This window comes from Centrocercus urophasianus, unplaced genomic scaffold (genome assembly GCF_019232065.1).
Source record: "Centrocercus urophasianus isolate 14NV4802_14NV808 unplaced genomic scaffold, USGS_Curo_1.0 seq_12, whole genome shotgun sequence".
NCBI lineage: Eukaryota > Metazoa > Chordata > Aves > Galliformes > Phasianidae > Centrocercus > Centrocercus urophasianus.
This window is the reverse complement of record NW_024884364.1, coordinates 15,554,891-15,571,487: the sequence shown is the minus strand read 5'-3', so window position 1 is coordinate 15,571,487 and position 16,597 is coordinate 15,554,891. Positions and strand designations below refer to the sequence as shown.

The 16,597-nt window shown below is 35.5% G+C and overlaps 1 protein-coding gene across 6 annotated transcripts in view; it reads left to right on the top strand.

The window, feature by feature from the left end:
• The window catches only part of DCAF6 (DDB1 and CUL4 associated factor 6), an 81,926-nt gene that overhangs the window by 31,077 nt on the left and 34,252 nt on the right, over window positions 1-16,597 (top strand). For 4 of the 6 annotated variants that reach the window (XM_042810723.1, XM_042810722.1, XM_042810727.1 and 1 more), the window contains exons 5-11: window positions 1,188-1,301; window positions 2,354-2,489; window positions 4,248-4,462; window positions 7,754-7,847; window positions 9,950-10,069; window positions 10,296-10,541; window positions 14,939-15,103. In XM_042810723.1, coding sequence (XP_042666657.1) covers window positions 1,188-1,301; window positions 2,354-2,489; window positions 4,248-4,462; window positions 7,754-7,847; window positions 9,950-10,069; window positions 10,296-10,541; window positions 14,939-15,103 — 1,090 coding nt within the window. The remainder of the gene's footprint in view (window positions 1-1,187; window positions 1,302-2,353; window positions 2,490-4,247; window positions 4,463-7,753; window positions 7,848-9,949; window positions 10,070-10,295; window positions 10,542-14,938; window positions 15,104-16,597) is intronic. The other 2 variants (XM_042810725.1, XM_042810724.1) reach the window with 1 other exon arrangement.

The window sequence follows — 16,597 nt, the reverse complement described above, 5'->3', positions numbered from 1 at the left end:
TGAAAAGATTTAGTGGGCTTAAATAACTCCACTAATAAAGTTATCAATTTGAGTAAATGTGTAGTGAAAAAATGCTCTTTTCAATGCAGTACACTAACATATGCAAGAATCATAGTCGTGGCTCAGAATTTTATTATTCCATTGGTATTTAAACGTTAACTTTGTTCTCCTTGTTTAATTTCTTATTTGTTGTCAGTGAAAATTGGCAGAGCATACATATTTTTTTAGGTAATATACTGAGTGTTATGTGAAAAATTGGTGAATCCTGCAGAGATTACCTTTGTAATCTCACTTTAGGTAGTGAGATTTACAGATATCTACTGTCATTAAGAGTTTGACAAAAAACCATTGTATAAAAAGTGTTGAAGAATCAATCTTGTGCTTATGTTCAATTAGCGTATTACACAATTACTGATTTTTGTAGCTCTGTAAATTTCTGTTAAGTTACTGATAGCTGTATTGCAAATAAATAAAGACACCACCAATTTCTAAAATATCCTCTGTTTTGTATTTAGGGGATGGCATATAGAATCATGTCACTTCTTGTGTGTTCATCCACCTGTGGAATTCAGCTTTAATGTGATGTTTTTATTTTGTCTTAAGGAGGGCTTCCTGAATGAAACCACACATAAGATGCCATCTGAGTCTTTCCTAGTTTGAGAGATCAATATAATGGTGCATACAGTGCTCTCTTAGAAAGTAGAAAAATAAAGTGAGAGTAGGTTAGTAACAGTCTTTTACTCATAGTTTCTTCAAGGGACTGTTTCGAGTACAAATAATGCAGTGGGAATAAAAGCTATTAGCAGACTCGTGTTATTCAGACTTGGAGGATTTTGGTTTTTATTGCCTTCTTATACTTCATAGAAAATAAACTCGGCTTCCATTGAGTTATTGTAGCAAATTGATATATGTTGCTTATTACAAAATAATAGGTCAGATCTTATAATTATTTCTACATGTGTTTTCTGTTTGTCCCATACCACAAAATTTGTTTTAATTTCTGTAGCTCAGACTTTTGATGTTTCTTCATTTTCAGTAAATATTAATGAAGTTTTCTTCATTGTCTTGGTAGAAGGCTTAATGTGAGTCATTAGTGGATCAGGCTTTACTGTTGCTCAAAATGTTGATGCTGCTTTTATTTTCAAATTGTTAATGCTCTTTTTTTTTTTTTTCCCTCCGCTGGGCAGATTATGACAGTACCAAATGATCCCTATACTTTCCTCTCTTGTGGTGAAGATGGCACTGTACGATGGTTTGATACTCGAATCAAAACAAGTTGCACAAAGGAAGATTGTAAAGATGTAAGAGTGAAATCTTTTAATAAAGATGACCTAAATGTAGAGCTGTACATCATACAAACATAGGATTTGAATTCTGGTAAGGCTTTTAGAAATAATAGATTTCAGGGTCGTTGGTGGAGATGACAACATTTTTCCCAAGAAACATTAAAAAAAAGTTCAAGCATTCCTCTTTTTTTTCTCCTTTTTTTTTTTTTTTTCTTCTTTTTTTATCCCCCTTTTTCTAAATTGTGATATCACTTTAGGAGCTTTCGTGGTGTGATGATTCAGATGCTGTAGAAAAGGTTCTGCCTTGAAACTGAATCTATTTGCTTGGTTTACATTAGTTACTGTGGAGTGTGCAGTTGGAGGCAAATATTATTGATGAAAATCAGCTGCACTTTCGTGTTTTTGGCCATCTTTTGTCCCACCATAAGAAAAGATTTCATAATGACTTTATACTAGATCAAATTAGTCAATGGTACTATTCCCCAGAAGGTAAGATACTAGTTGTTTCCACTGTTTGGAATTCAGAAACATTATTGAATTGAAGAAAAAACTGACACCAGATTACAGCTCTTGATTAATTCTGTTGCACGTCTGAGTTTTAGGAATTTCATTGGTCCCTTGTCCTATTAAAATCTATCCAATTATCTGCCTGTAGATGAAATCCACTCTAATTATGTTTTGACGTATTTGGTATTTTTCCAACTAAATGCAGTTACCTATGTTTGCATAGGAAAATACAATGTGCAAGCTAGTTTATAAATCTGTATTTGTTATGCTTATCTTTTCTCAAATGTTTGTTGCTGTGATTTGTCCTGTGTTAGTTTGCTTTGTTTTGTTTGTTTTTCTCTTTCATTTAATCTCACGATGTATCTATTTCTGTGATAGCTTTCCTTCTCTGCAGTGGGTTTTCTGTTTGGCATATTTTCAGCCTGTCTTCACAGGGCCAGACCTGACTTTCTGAATTACTCCTTGATGAATGGGCCTGCATCCTAAAGTAAAAAATAAAATTATATTTCAGATGCTCAGAGCTCTTGTTTGAATGGTGGGTTTGTTTTCTTTTGGTGCAGGATATTTTAATAAACTGTCGTCGTGCTGCCACTTCTGTTGCTATCTGTCCACCAATCCCGTACTATCTTGCTGTGGGTTGTTCTGATAGCTCAGTAAGAATATATGATCGACGAATGCTTGGTACAAGAGCAACAGGTGAGAACCATGCTTTATAGTAAGCTTCTCTATGAGCAATTTTAATTTCAGGTTCTTTTTTTTTTTTTTTTTTTTTTTTTTTCCCCAAAAATAAATGGTGAATGGCTGAAATGTAATATTGAATGAAGTGGAGCTTTCTTCTCTGAGAACTATGCTTTTCAGTAATGGAGTCATTTCACTTTAATATTTGCTAATTATAGAAATCTTCAAATAAGGAAGCTTCTTACTGGAAAGGATCTTATATAGTCTATAATGTCATACAATCTCTTTAGCTTTGCAGAAGTCGTTGCTATATCTAATATAATTTTTCTGAAAAGTTACAAATTGTACAGTTAGGAGTTGGCAGTCTTTAGATGCTAACTAAGGATTTTATTAAAAAAAAAATGAAGTGATATGTTACAGTGAGTATGTAGTACTAACGTATCTCTTCCTTGTAGTGCATGATGACTGTACATTTAAGCTTATGTGGAAATTAATATACATACCTGTGTATACACATTCATAAAGGTAATCAGTGTCATAGTGACATTTTTGCAGCATTTCCTGTTGATTGTTGTAACGGAGGAGAAAAAAACAGCATCAGGCTAATGTTTTCATAAGATTTCTCCCTCGTATTATATCTCAATGTTCTTGAGAACTGCCTGAGGAACAGATTCTGGGGAGGCTGATTGAAATGTAGAATGTAAATGTTAGGTTCTGCTTTTCCCCAGAAGTTTTGTTTAAAAACAAAAAGATACCCAACAAAAACAATACAAAAACACCACTGCTTTTTCGTTTTTACACCTGCCCCTATTACAGTACAACAAGAAGATGAATTCAGGTATGCAAGCCTATTCGAAGACTGTAGATTTTCTGGACTTATTGATATAGCATTTTGCTATTGTATTTTTTTAATTTGTTTTGAGAGTGAGGTATTTCATGATAGCTGCTAGTGAGCAAACTAGTTTTTTTTATTCTAAACTTTCAGCTTTATTCCTTATGCATTGAGATGGCAAACTCTGAATTTGCACATGCTTTTCCATGTGCTAATCCAAAGCAGATATGCCTTGCAGTTATGTGGCATATGATAGGTTTTTGGAACAATCTGTTTTTCTCTGTTAAGCTGTCCTATAGGTAATTTTCGTCTGCTCACAAGTTTGTAATACTGGAATTGAAGATTGTTTTAGCACGTAGAATGGAGGTTGGTTATCATGTAAACCCAATGTATTGTGTAGTTCTGCAGTCTCAAAGTGACAGTATCATGTCTCAAAGAAGGAAAAACTGGTATTTTTTTAGATCCTTTAGAAAGTAAAGAGAAGATATCCTTAAATTTTCCAAGTTCTATAGGATGACTTCCTTGCAAATTTGTGTGGTGGTACATAATTGCATTATTATTGTTTTTATATATGTATATATATATATATATATATAGTTATAATGTATGTAATTGCATTATTATTATTATTATCTTCGGTTCCTAAATTTCCATCTATACTAAACATTACAGATGGTATCCACATACCATCATGTGGTTGATACATGACATATGTTTGTCTGTATGCTTTCATCTTTTTCTATAACGTTCAAATCAGTTTGGCTTTTTTTTGTACACCAGAAGATCTGATTTGTCATTACTCAGAACCAATTTAATACAAAAACTGCAGGTTGCTTAGCTATTCTCTGATCATCTTTGGATGTTAACTAAGGAGTATATTGAAATTACTTGTAGAAAATTTGCAATGGTGAATGTATTCTTTCTCATTCTTCTCATTCACACAGGGAATTATGCTGGTAGGGGCACTATTGGGATGGTGGCACGTTTTGTTCCTCCTCATCTCAATAACAAATCTTGCCGAGTAACGTCTCTATGTTATAGTGAAGATGGTCAAGAGATCCTTGTTAGCTACTCTTCAGACTACATATACTTGTTTGATCCCAAGGATGATACAGCACGAGAACTTAAAGTTCCTTCCTCTGAGGAGAGACGAGAAGAGGCAAGTGATTAAGATGACCTGTTTTCATGTCTTCTCTTCCCCATCCCCAGGTCAATCCTACCAGTTGTACGTGCCTTGAAATGAATCTTGAGCCATCATTTGATTCTCAAACACTGTTTTCAAAATAGTTTTAGAGTATCTACAGTACTGGTGTTGGGGGTATGGGATTTTGTGGTTTTAGTTTTTTTGGGTCTTCTATATTTTGGTAAGGAAACTTTGAGGAATAAGCAGGTCTTGGTTTTGCCGGAGAAAGGCAAATATTCTGCTTCCCTTATATGGGAAGTTCAGCATAGGCTGATATTAATGGAACTTGATACCCTGACCATTCATAAAATAAGCTGTTTCTAGAAGGACACATGTAAAATCACCATCTTTCTGTTTCTCCCAGTTTGACATCAGAAATAAGCCAGTGCCACAGAGATTCATAGTTAGCAGTAATTTGTCTGTAACTAAATCCAGACGTACAAGATAGGAGATACGTTCAGAGAAATTTATCTTGTGGATTCCGATTATCTGGCAATACTTTTTTGCACCTGAAACTTTGGAGTGTTTTGCTTTCATAAAAAAAAATTGTTGCCACTTTTCAGGGCTGATGAGAATTTGGAGTACCTGTGTTGAAATGAGAATCACAGATCATTTCTTACCTTTATTTTGATGATAATTTAGCATTTTCACCATGATCACTGTGTACCTGTGGGTACCAGTAATGTAGGAAATTGGAGAAATTTTGATGGAAACTTTGCTTTTCCTAGCTCATAGAGAAATTTAAGCTCTGACAAATACTGGAAGAGGAGTTATATGATAGGGCTTTTGACACAGAGCTCTTTAACTTAATACTCGTGGACAAGGATCTTGATCTTAGTTATTGTCGTACCCATATCATTCAGTCGTATTAAACAGCAGAATTTTATAGAACTATATAAAATTCAAGATACATTCTGAGATTTGAAAAGTTTAGCCAAAATGCTTTTTGAAATATCAATGAAATTACAAAGTGCAATTGTTCGAACAGATTTTTATGAAACCAGTTAAAGTATTTTTACAATAGGATGTAGAGTTGAGGACTAAAGCAGAGAGTAACTAATAGTTGAAAGCAGAATGTACCATTTGCCACATGTGTGAAATGGAAAATAAGCTTTTTCCTTCTGTTTTCTGTAGTAGACTGAAGTTGAAGATAGATGTTGCTCCTAGATTGAGATGTGACTGTCAAATTGTGTGACAAAATTTGCATACTCTGTAGACAGAGGCACAAATTTAGCTTTTTATTTCTCTCATCTGTCTTACGAAGCTGACTGTGTACTACATGTTGACTTTTATTTTGAGAATGGTATTCTTAATATATTTTATCACTCTGATTTTCATTCTTGACTTTTTTCCCTCTTTTAACAATGAGAAGGCATTTATGTGATATCAGGATATAAAACTAGCAATGTTGGCAAGTAATCGAGGTGTATTCTCTGTTATTTTCCTCACCACCAAAAGCAAATTCCTTGACGTCGAATATAAACACTTTGATAGAAGTTATCATTTAAGGGCAGAAATAAGGGGATACAGAGCATGTAGACCAGAGAGATGATCCACCACAACAACAGAGCAAAACTAATGGACTCTGCAGCATAACCAAAACACAATTGTTTATTATCTGTTCAGTTACAGTGATGCTGACCCTCCTAGTCTAACTTTTCTGATCAATTTAAAGCAAATCTCTTTAACTACCATTAATTATATTTCTCTCACCCTCCTCCTGCACCCAACCCCAACCATCCACTCCATTTTTCTGGCTTTACATTCCCTCTTTCATAAAATCCTTGGGGTCCAGAAGTCTGTATCTTAAGCCTGAGACAGGGCTCTTAAGGGAATTTGCAATGAGTTCTCAGCCCCCTGATGTCTTCACTGACCGGAGAACTATTGGTCTGCCAATATGGCATGCCATTCACTTCCATATGCTTGTTTTTAGTCCTTCTATTTACCCTTGTAGTTAAGGCCCAACCTTTGCAGGGCAGTGAAGTACCACTGCTGAGCTGCTGAGAAGGTGTTGTCCTCCTGTGTCCGTACTTACAACATCTCTGCCCTCACGCCATGCCCATGCTTCTGAATTCTCCATCTAAGCCCATTCCCTCTGGATGATTGGTTCTTTTTTGCAAATATTGTTTTGGATAGAGAGTTGTAGGATTGAGGAAGAACGTCCAGCTGAGTTAAACTGTTACCTGATTGAGACAGAGGAATGCAGAGAGAAACTCAGAGAAATGATGCCGCAAATAAATGGTTTCTCATCTTTCTTTTTCCTATGTAATTGCAATCTAATGTAAGGTGGAGAATTGATTGCCTGCTTTTCTACAGAGAGGGAAGATTGTGACTACTTATTAATAGCAGATCCTAAATATTCTTCTGTATGCTCAGAATATGTTCTGCAATTTCATTTTGTTAGATAATTTAATTTAAATGGTATTTTTCTTTCAGTCTTGCATTAAGTTCTGCAGAGCAGAAAGAATATGAAGCTTTCTTCCCAAATCTGCTGGCTCCTGAACGTTAATGCTTTAATTTACTTTCAGAGGTTTTGCATTTAATCTCAAATTGACAGCACAACTGGTCACTGCTGTTGTTACTTGTTGTTGTTTGGTTTTGTTTTTATAAACCATAAATAGCCAACCAACATGCTTAATTCCCAAGTCTGAACTGCCTTTTTGAATGTACAAATCTCTCTGGCTGTTTCTTTTCATGCTTGCAGAAGTAGCACTAACTGCATAGTACTCTTCTTGTACTATTTGTCACAATTTTTTTTAATTAAAAAGATTAAAAATTACAGGATAGCTTGAAGTTTTTTCATAACATTTCTTTGACAGTGACTGAATGATTTTTTTTTTTTTTTTTTTTTTTCCTCCTTACTTGAATACAAATCTACATTGCATCAGGATGAGACTGCATGTAATTGTTAGCTGAAGGGCTGAATATTTCTGTGGAATTCAGGCTGAGTTTATTGTTCAGTATGGAATGCCTCAATTAATACAGTAAAGTTAATATCAAGTAAAATAGAAGCTGTAATAGTTCCAAGAGCCATTGATTTAAGCTGATAAAATTCTGTACAGCTAAAACTATTGCTGCCTTTTGATACAGTGTTGTGCTTATTCATAGTTGGACTGAGCATATGGCTGATACAAATTTATTTTGTGTGACAAGTCTTTTTGTATCTTGAGAAAATGGGAATACAGCGTTTATTTTTAAACTTGAAATTTGGTACAGCTCAATATAAACGACTACATAATAGCTTTCTTCTTCTTCTTTTTTTGCTAGTTACGGCAACCTCCTGTTAAACGTTTGCGGCTAAGAGGGGATTGGTCAGACACTGGCCCAAGAGCAAGGCCTGAGAGTGAACGGGAGAGAGATGGTAATCTGTAGGCTCTTGTGGGGTAGGGATTGTCAGGATGGGAAAGGATTGTTTGTTTCTTTTGTTTTTCTCAGTTTTTCTTAAGCGTTCCTGAAATGTGGAAATGCTCCAAATAACATTTTTTGGTGTGTTTTAAGAAACAGTCAGGTCTTAAGTGTGTTTATTTTTAAATGAACAGGTAATGCTGTTCTATACTGGTTTCAAAAACTGTCTACGTTGTGAATACTCTCACCAGAAAAGTTTCCTCAGTCAGGCTGATGTTAATCGAGGGCAGCATTCTGCTCACTGAGTGCTTTCATAATTCTACAGACTTGTTTGTATATCTCCTCATATTAGGTGTTTCCAGTCAAAATTAGTTACTGCTTTGCTTTTTCTCTGAGATCTTTTCTGAGTTTGTTTGGTTTGTTTTTTTTTTTTTCATCAGTTAATGTTCTGCACCATTCTTCTTGTTGTCATTTCCCTGTTGTATCAAGTAAATCTTCCAGGGAGAAAGTAAAACTTGAAAAAAAGGACTCCTCCAGTATAGATACTGTTAGATTTTTCTTTTGTCACAGCAAACCTTCTGTATCTTTACTGTGTGTTATTTGATAGAGTAGTGACTGATGTGCTCAAGAGAGTAGTTGAATTGAATTGGTCAGGCGTCTAGTCACCTGTGACTTATTTTTCTGTTAACTGTTTGTTATTCCCCTCTTCACCTCACTATCCACCTCCTGCATGTTTTTATCAGCTGTTGCGTTCCATTCTCTGTTTTAAACATTTGAGGTCAGAACTGTTCTGCTAGAGGTACAGAAAGGGAGCAGGGGAATCCCAGGCAAAGGTCAGAGACCCACAGTATAGAGATGAGGATAGATGTGGACATTGGGGTAAGATTGAGGTGCATTGCTTTTTACATATAGGATGATTTTTTCCCATTCTCTATTCCCAACACTATCTCTTAAACTCAACTGTGAAGCAAATAATACAAAAGCGATGTCTAATTATGTTTTCAAGGTATATCTGAGCAGTGAAAATTATGTGCAACCCTCACAGCTCCAAATATCATTGCTCCAGATATTTGGTCAGTCTTTCAGCTTCCATAACATCTGTGCGGGTAGCAGAACTGATCTTTGAAAGAGGCATATTTTCAACATACATGTTTTTGCTGAATATATTCCAGAATCTTTCAATGTCAGCTTTTGTCTGAAATATTTTTTGTGTATGCATCTTGATAAGTAATTGCATCTCTCAGTGATATCACTTCCTATGATCACTGATTACAAAACTTTTGCATATTGCCATAGAGGCTAAGGAGCAAACATGTATCGTGGAACGGTCCATCCAGTGAAATGGTTTTTTGTTAGGAGATGTCAGTATATTCAAGGAAATAAATAGATTAAAAACACTTAACAGAATGCAGTACACAAAGATTCAAGCGTTCCATTTCAGCCGTTGACAAATGGAATCTTCTCCCTCGAAACAAATTTTGTTTCCTATGTAATAAAACAAGAAGTTAAATGAGAAGAAAATGCTTTGGATTATGTTAAAGAGAACATGTGCAAAGATTTTGTTGCTTTAGTGTCTTTGCAATCCTGAAACTTGATCCAAAATGTAAAAATATAAACCTTAAAAGAACTCTACTGTTTTACTTAACTGTCCTCATGAGGTAGATCTAAATCATGAAGGAACTTTCTGGGAATGTTTAAAAACGTGTCTTTTCTTTTTTTTTTTTTTTTTTTTTTGTTATATAATTGCTTATTTTATAATTAGCTGGTAAAACATAAAAATCTGGGCTTTCTTTTCTAACCAGCATCTGAAACTGAATGACATATAGTTCACAATATCGTGTTTACAAAAGATAATGGTAAAGCAGAGAATAATGGAGAGTTATGAGAGGAAAGAATTAATATATATATATATATATATGTATATATATATATGTATATTTTAATGCCACGTTCAGTTGGCAGTTTGCTGTGCTGTGGTGCTGAAAGTGGCATTGGTTCAGGGAAACACCAGTTACGTAATTTGCTGTGGGTTTTTTTTTTTTTTTTTTTTTAAGTGAAGAAGTAATGGGGGGGATAATGAATGCTTTTGTAAAATGTTAAGCATCGCTGTTTTTACAGGAGAACAGAGTCCTAATGTCTCTCTAATGCAGAGGATGTCAGACATGCTGTCAAGATGGTTTGAAGAAGCTAGTGAAGTTGCACAAAGTAATCGAGGACGAGGAAGATCGCGGTCCAGAGGTTATTTCCTTTTTTCCAAGAGTAGTAATTACACTAGAGATTATGCTTATAATGGATATAAAGGCCTTGATTATCAGTCTTTCTGAGGTATAAACTACAAATTTTAGTGCACGTTGAAGAGCTAAGCATATGGATGCCATATGAGTAATAATGAAAAAGATTCTGTAAAAACAGAGTAAGTCTACCCTTGAGACTTTGTTTCTCTTGCCTTTTTTTTCCATCAAAGGTGGGACTAATCGGACAGATGCTTCTGCTAGTAATAATGTGCCAGCTAGTACAGAATCAGAAACTGCGATGGAAGTAGATGGTTCTGAACAACTTCCATCATCTTCATCTTCTACGATGTCAGCCCAAGCTCCTTCAACATCATCTTCAGCAGGAAGTCCCCCTTCAACTTCATTATTGTCCTCTCCTGATAATGAACAAAGGCCTTCTCTGGGGGCCTCATCTCAACCTGTGCTCCATCAGTCTGGTGAGAAGAAATCCATCTTGTCACAATTCGATAAGCCATTTTATTTTAGGATATTGTGGGTAATTGATTTCTATTGATACTTAATAAGACTAACTATTTTATAGTTACCAAGTGACTGGTAAGCTTTCAGTTTAAATAAAGAGTGAAAACATCAACTGTATACATTTGTCTGAAGAGGGAAATGTAAAAAAGGGATAAACATTAGTGTCATTTCAAATGAAAAAAAGAAAATACTGCTTTTATTCTGCTCTCCCTCCTCCAAATTCACTGTTCTCTTCATGGAATGTGAGTAACGTCATGCCTCCTTCAACTGTGATTTGGCTGTAGCAGTGTCAGTGCAGTGAACAGCAGAACCTATGCCTGTTTTTATTTGGGAGAGGTAGACATGTCAGTCAGCAATGTTATTTTTTGCTTCTTAAGAGTGTCTACATAGGGCTTATTTTCCATGAGATTCCATTATTGTTTAATAAATTGTGCTACATGTTGCTTTTTAAGATTGTGTATCTTGGAACTTGTGTGTTTTAAATAGTCTTATATCTTTATTGTGCTGAGGGAAGAAAATGTATTTCACAGTTGGCGTCAGAAGTTTCTTTGGGCAGAAGTAAAAGAGCACCTTTTGCTTTCACCTGCCTTTTTGCATGCAGGAAAAGGTGCCACAGCCCTTGGAGTTGCACAAGAATTTGATTTATTTATTTATTTTTTTAAAAGTGGAATAAAGAAATGGGAATTTCCCAGGAAAAAAAGTATCAATCAGTGTGCTGTCGCTGCTGCTCCCAAAGTCTCTGGCACAGCTGAGAACTGATGAAGTATTTGCTATCTGAAAGATAGAGAAACTAAAGATACACACTGAAATTCATTAAATACATTATTCTGAGCACTTGAACCTTGCATTATTCTAATACGTTACTTAAAAAAATAAGCTGTGAGGAGAGGAACATACAATATGTGTAATTTGGATACTATATCAAAGAGTAAATGCAGGAAAATTTGATCAGTAGTGGAGGCTTTTAGTCCCCAGTGATAAATTTGTGGTTTGCGTAATAAAATTCAGTAAAGAACATTTCTGGAATTACATGTTTTCTATCTTACCATTTTAAAGAAGGCACCTTTAACAAGTGTCTTCCTCTTTGTCTTTGAACCTGAGACAACTCTGAACCTCTGAATTTCTAAGTAAAAGTTTATGATGCTAGCATGAAGCTGAAATTGTTATTCAGTGCAGCTCTTTAAGAACGTTTCCTCTTTCCCATTGTTGATTTGGAATCTGTATTCAGATTTAAAAGGGATAATAGTGGCTTTGTTTTGTTGACTGACAGCGGATACTTTCTGGCTTACTCTATAATGTTTCATAGGTGCTTTGACTACACCTAAACAGTGCCAGTGGGCTTCTGCTGCTGCTTCAAGAAAGTCCCACTTATCTGGTATTCTTTTCACTCTATGCAGATTTTAGTTAGGGCCAAGTGTCATCTTCAAATAGTTTGCAGGACTAGTAAGTATCCTGGCTAATCTGTAAACATTTCTAAAAACAGTTAAGTTGTAAAAGAAGTCTTTGGATGGACAGATTCAGTACTCTGACTGGGCAGAGGTCATAGCAGAGCAGCAGCAATGGAGTTCAGAATGGGTGGGCTTGAATATAAATTTTCTTTTTGCAACGTTGATCTTCTTACAATAACCCATGATGGTGCTCCATCACGGTGGTTTATTTACTCACTGCCTCTAGTTTATGAATATGAAAGCACTGCACACTGTATCAAGAACAGAATTCCCTGGGTGTGGGCAGCTGCATTTAGACATACCTGCTGCTTTTTGGGGGTGACAGAATAGGTTGAAGTGATGTTAGACAAAGTAGTTTGAATATAGTGAGAGGTGAGTTGGGAGGTCAGGTAGAGACATCTTGTAAAACTTGGATGACTGAGGAAGAAGTTTGAAAAATGGAAGAGCAAAAATGAGAGGCTTTCAGGCGTCGCTTTGCTTAAAATTGTGGCAGATTGAAGCTTGAATGTTAATGCAAAAGTGTTAGCAGGGTAGTGACTTATTTAGAAAAAGAGGATACCATGAAAACAGGCTACTAAGCAGCTTTTCATAACTCATTTCTACAGATTTCTATTCTGAGTGCAGATTGTAGTAGTAAACCGACTCATGAAATTGCACCTTTATATATATATTTTTATATATGTATATATACATACACTGTAATTCAAATATGTTGTTGGTATGGTGTACCAGAAAATATACCATGTGTTGAGCATTTCACCTTTGAGGTGTGCTCTTCTTCATCTCTTAATGTTTGGAGGGGAAAAAAATGTACTGATTTAAAAATGAGTTGATGCAAAAGTAGTTCAGTGCTGGGTTTTGTTGGGATAACTCTCCATGAGAGAATGCATATTCTAGAGGAATGCCACTGAAATGTTTGAATAAGGTGCAAATAATGAGCAAGATCTGTGAGAAATGTCTCAGTAACCTGCTCTTTCAATTCATCTGAAAAATATTTTACTGTAACACGATAGGATAATTGCCGGAAACTTTCATGCTGGTCATTAAGGAGAAAGAGATAACATACTGATGATATAAGGTGACCTTGTCTTTAAATTTTGAATGGGAAAGGGACATTAACTTACTGTGGTTTTTTTTCTGTTCAGCTTTTCTTTCCTTACTCCGTTTGCTAGCAATATAAACATTTGCTTAGAGATTCTGAAATGTCTTAAAAGATGTTGTATTTATTCCACATAGTAGTTATCTCTTTAACATGGTAGTTATCTCTTTACATTCTGAGTTTGAATTCACATTATGTCTTAAATTGGAGCTATCTCTGAAGTGCATGGCAGTAAATCACAGCAAGTACTGAAAACTGCAATTTTAGACTCTCTTGATATTTGCTATTTCCTCAAAAACATTTTCTAGTATTTATGGATTTTTAATTTCCACAAATGTTCATTGCACATGAAAACTATGCCTAGAAAATCTCCTTAATACCATATTCCTCTGAAGAACTGTATCTTGTTTCTTCTTGTTATACCTTATCAACCTAAACTGGTAAGATGCACTTTCAGAAGTGGTGCTCGGATATTCTACTGTAAGACCTGTGGTTATTAACTAGTGCCTACCACTAATTGCTGAATGATTAGATTATAACTTTGGGTTTATTTCTTATTATGAAACAGAAGTTAAAATTTGCTTGCTCTGTTGAATGAATAGAGTTGCAAAATATTTTGTAGAGCTTTTGCTATATTGAAAGGTGAGGTACCAGTGTAATTTTCATAATATTTTAAGATTTCATGGTGTTTTTTTTCATTGCAGATTTCCTCATGTCTTCAGAGTGTACTGCAGGGTGTCCTTGATAAAAATGCTTTCAGAATAGATCTAGGATAACAGAACTAGCAGAACAAGCCGTAGAACTTGTTGTGATTGTATGAGTCTCAATTAGCTTCTAGTCCTGTATTTACGGATGAGAGCAGTCAGCAGATCAGTGTTGTGCTTTCAGCTATTGCTAGTAAAGACACAATCCGTATAGTATGAAAAGAGGTGCTTGTTATGCAGCACTTGTTTAAGTTGGAGGAAATCTGCAAAGAGTGTTTACAGAATGAAAAAGTACTCAGTACACTTGATTTTATAGTAGTTTTCAAAAAAAATACTATTAAGCAAGCCAGTGACCTGGTACACACCAAAATGCTGTAGCTTACAAATGTGTGAAGACAAAATGATCAAAACAATAAAGTCTCTAAAGACAGATCTGCAAGGATAGATTGTTAAGAGAATGATGCTAAGAAACATTTATGATCCAATAAATTGTTTTCTCTGTAGGACCAATTAACAATGTTTACAAACTTTGAATCCTCACCAATTGGGAATGTGAGATAAATATGGAGTTCATGATAAAATCTATTTTTTCATTAGATGCTGTTCTGTCAACTCTCTCAATGATCCACACTTTACTTTTTTTACAGGTTTGTTTTGCCTAAAACAGTATTAAAATGTGTTGTGTATTTCTGACACCAGAAAGCCATGACATTGATTTTGAAATTTTACACCATAAATGTTCCGATTTGTTGAATGCTTCTGTAATTTCCCTTGTTTTGAATCAGTCAGGATCTGTTTGTTTTCTTCTTTAGTAATTCTTTGACAAATGTTTTAAGATGGGGAGGGAAATGTATGACACAAGCTCTTAACTTCTGAGTCCAATGATTTGAGCATTTAAGATGACAAAAGCAATTTAAATATATTCTTTAGTAATTTCAGGTTGTCGGTAGATTGATTTGTGAAGTTTTTATCCCTTTAATTGCACATAATATCCATTGCTTCTCTCTTCAGTCAGTTCCCGACTCCACCCTTATTTCTGTATACTGTATGTTTGATGCTTCTTTTTTACATACTTTTTTTTTTTTTCTCCTTCCATTTGTCAGAGTTAATGGGACCTGAGTTAGCTATAATCCGTAGGGGTCTACAGCGCCTGAGGCTTAAGAAGGCAGAACAACAGAGACAGCGAGAGCTAGCTGAGGGTTCTGCACCACAGTCCTCCTCTGATCAGTCATCCTCTAAGGGCTCCTCACAGGACCCTCAGACATCAGGTTGTCATTTGTCAAGGTTTCTTAAGCAGCTAACGTAGTTATAGTTTGTGCTACTATTGTTTGCTGAGACCGCTTCACTTCCAGAACAAGAGAGTTCCTGCATTTGCTGCTTTTCTTACCTTGCACGTGGTGGTGTTTATCATCACATGGTTAGGGAAAGAGTAATAATGACAGATTTCATTTGTCTAACGTGTTTGGATTCTATAGTGCAACACCACTATACAGAGAAAGTTTCCTAGGTGCAAAGTTTCCTAGTGTATAGTTTGTTAGAGAACTTGCTTTGTCCTGAGTCAAGCGATCTGCTTCCACCCTTGTTATTGAACAGCACAACTTGCTGTTGGTTGTATCAGGTAGTAAGATGGCTTTGGTTTAGCATATGTTCTAAATCAAGGTAACTATATAGTAGAGCAGAAACAGCACTCCTCAATGCTGTGTTTTTACAGTAAACATAGTGCAAATACTTTTAGCAAGCCCAAGTCCCCAGATATGCACTTTTTAAAGAAGAATGACACTTCCTTTCGCCATCTTTTCCATCTTACTGAGATTAAAAGTGAATATAAGAAAGCTCTGCTTATATTTATAATAAAAAGAGACATTTCCAAGAAAGTTGTAAGTTAGGGTAGAATCATGCATACAAATGTATGAATACAGAGTTAAATCCTACAGCATATAGATTTGAAGCAGACTCTGTCATGGCATCGTGTAGAAATGAATGAGCTGCATGCTGCGTGAACAATGAGCTTACTTTGTGTTGAAGTAAATATAAAGGTGACATGTCTAGCAGTGTTTCTTTTGTAGCAGTGTGCAATCTCTTACCTTCTTCTGCAAAGTTGCGCTCAATGCTGTGTTCTGTGGCACGTGTTCAGTCTTCAGGCACGTACTAGTTTGTAAGCTTAAAAAAAAAAAAAAAAAAAAAATCCAAAATTTGTCTGCTATTGTTTGAAATGAAGTCATAGCCTCTGTTTGGCCCAGAGCTGCAAGTTCACAGTCCCTACACAGGTGCAATTTAAACATGCAGTTTTCTTCTGAAGTCAGTCTAACGCTAACATTTTCTTCTGCCCCACATGTGATCCTCAGTTCTTGTCTTTGCAATTACAGAAACTCAGTTACAACTGTAGAAATAGAGGAAGAAAAACAATTGAGTCACATAAAATTTCCAGTAGAAAATGTCATGAGCTGAAAGCTCTTACTGGTTTAATAGAAGAGCCTGTCATGCTATTGGACTGAGTGGTAATTATCCTAGCCTACTGTTTTATAGTAGTTACATGAAGATTTGTAAGCTTTATCTGTAGCAATTAGCCCTTATATTTAGAGAAGTGTGGCCAGAAGTTTAGGATGCTGTTGGATCAAAAGTGAGTTAACTAAGTCATGATTCACAGAGGCCCATCTGACCTTGGGTAGGTGCACCATCCTCAGATGGCAAAGAAACTTTAAGTGGATGCCTGGCATGAAGTATTGTGTAAACTTGGCAGAGCTGCAGAAGCAGAATGTGCT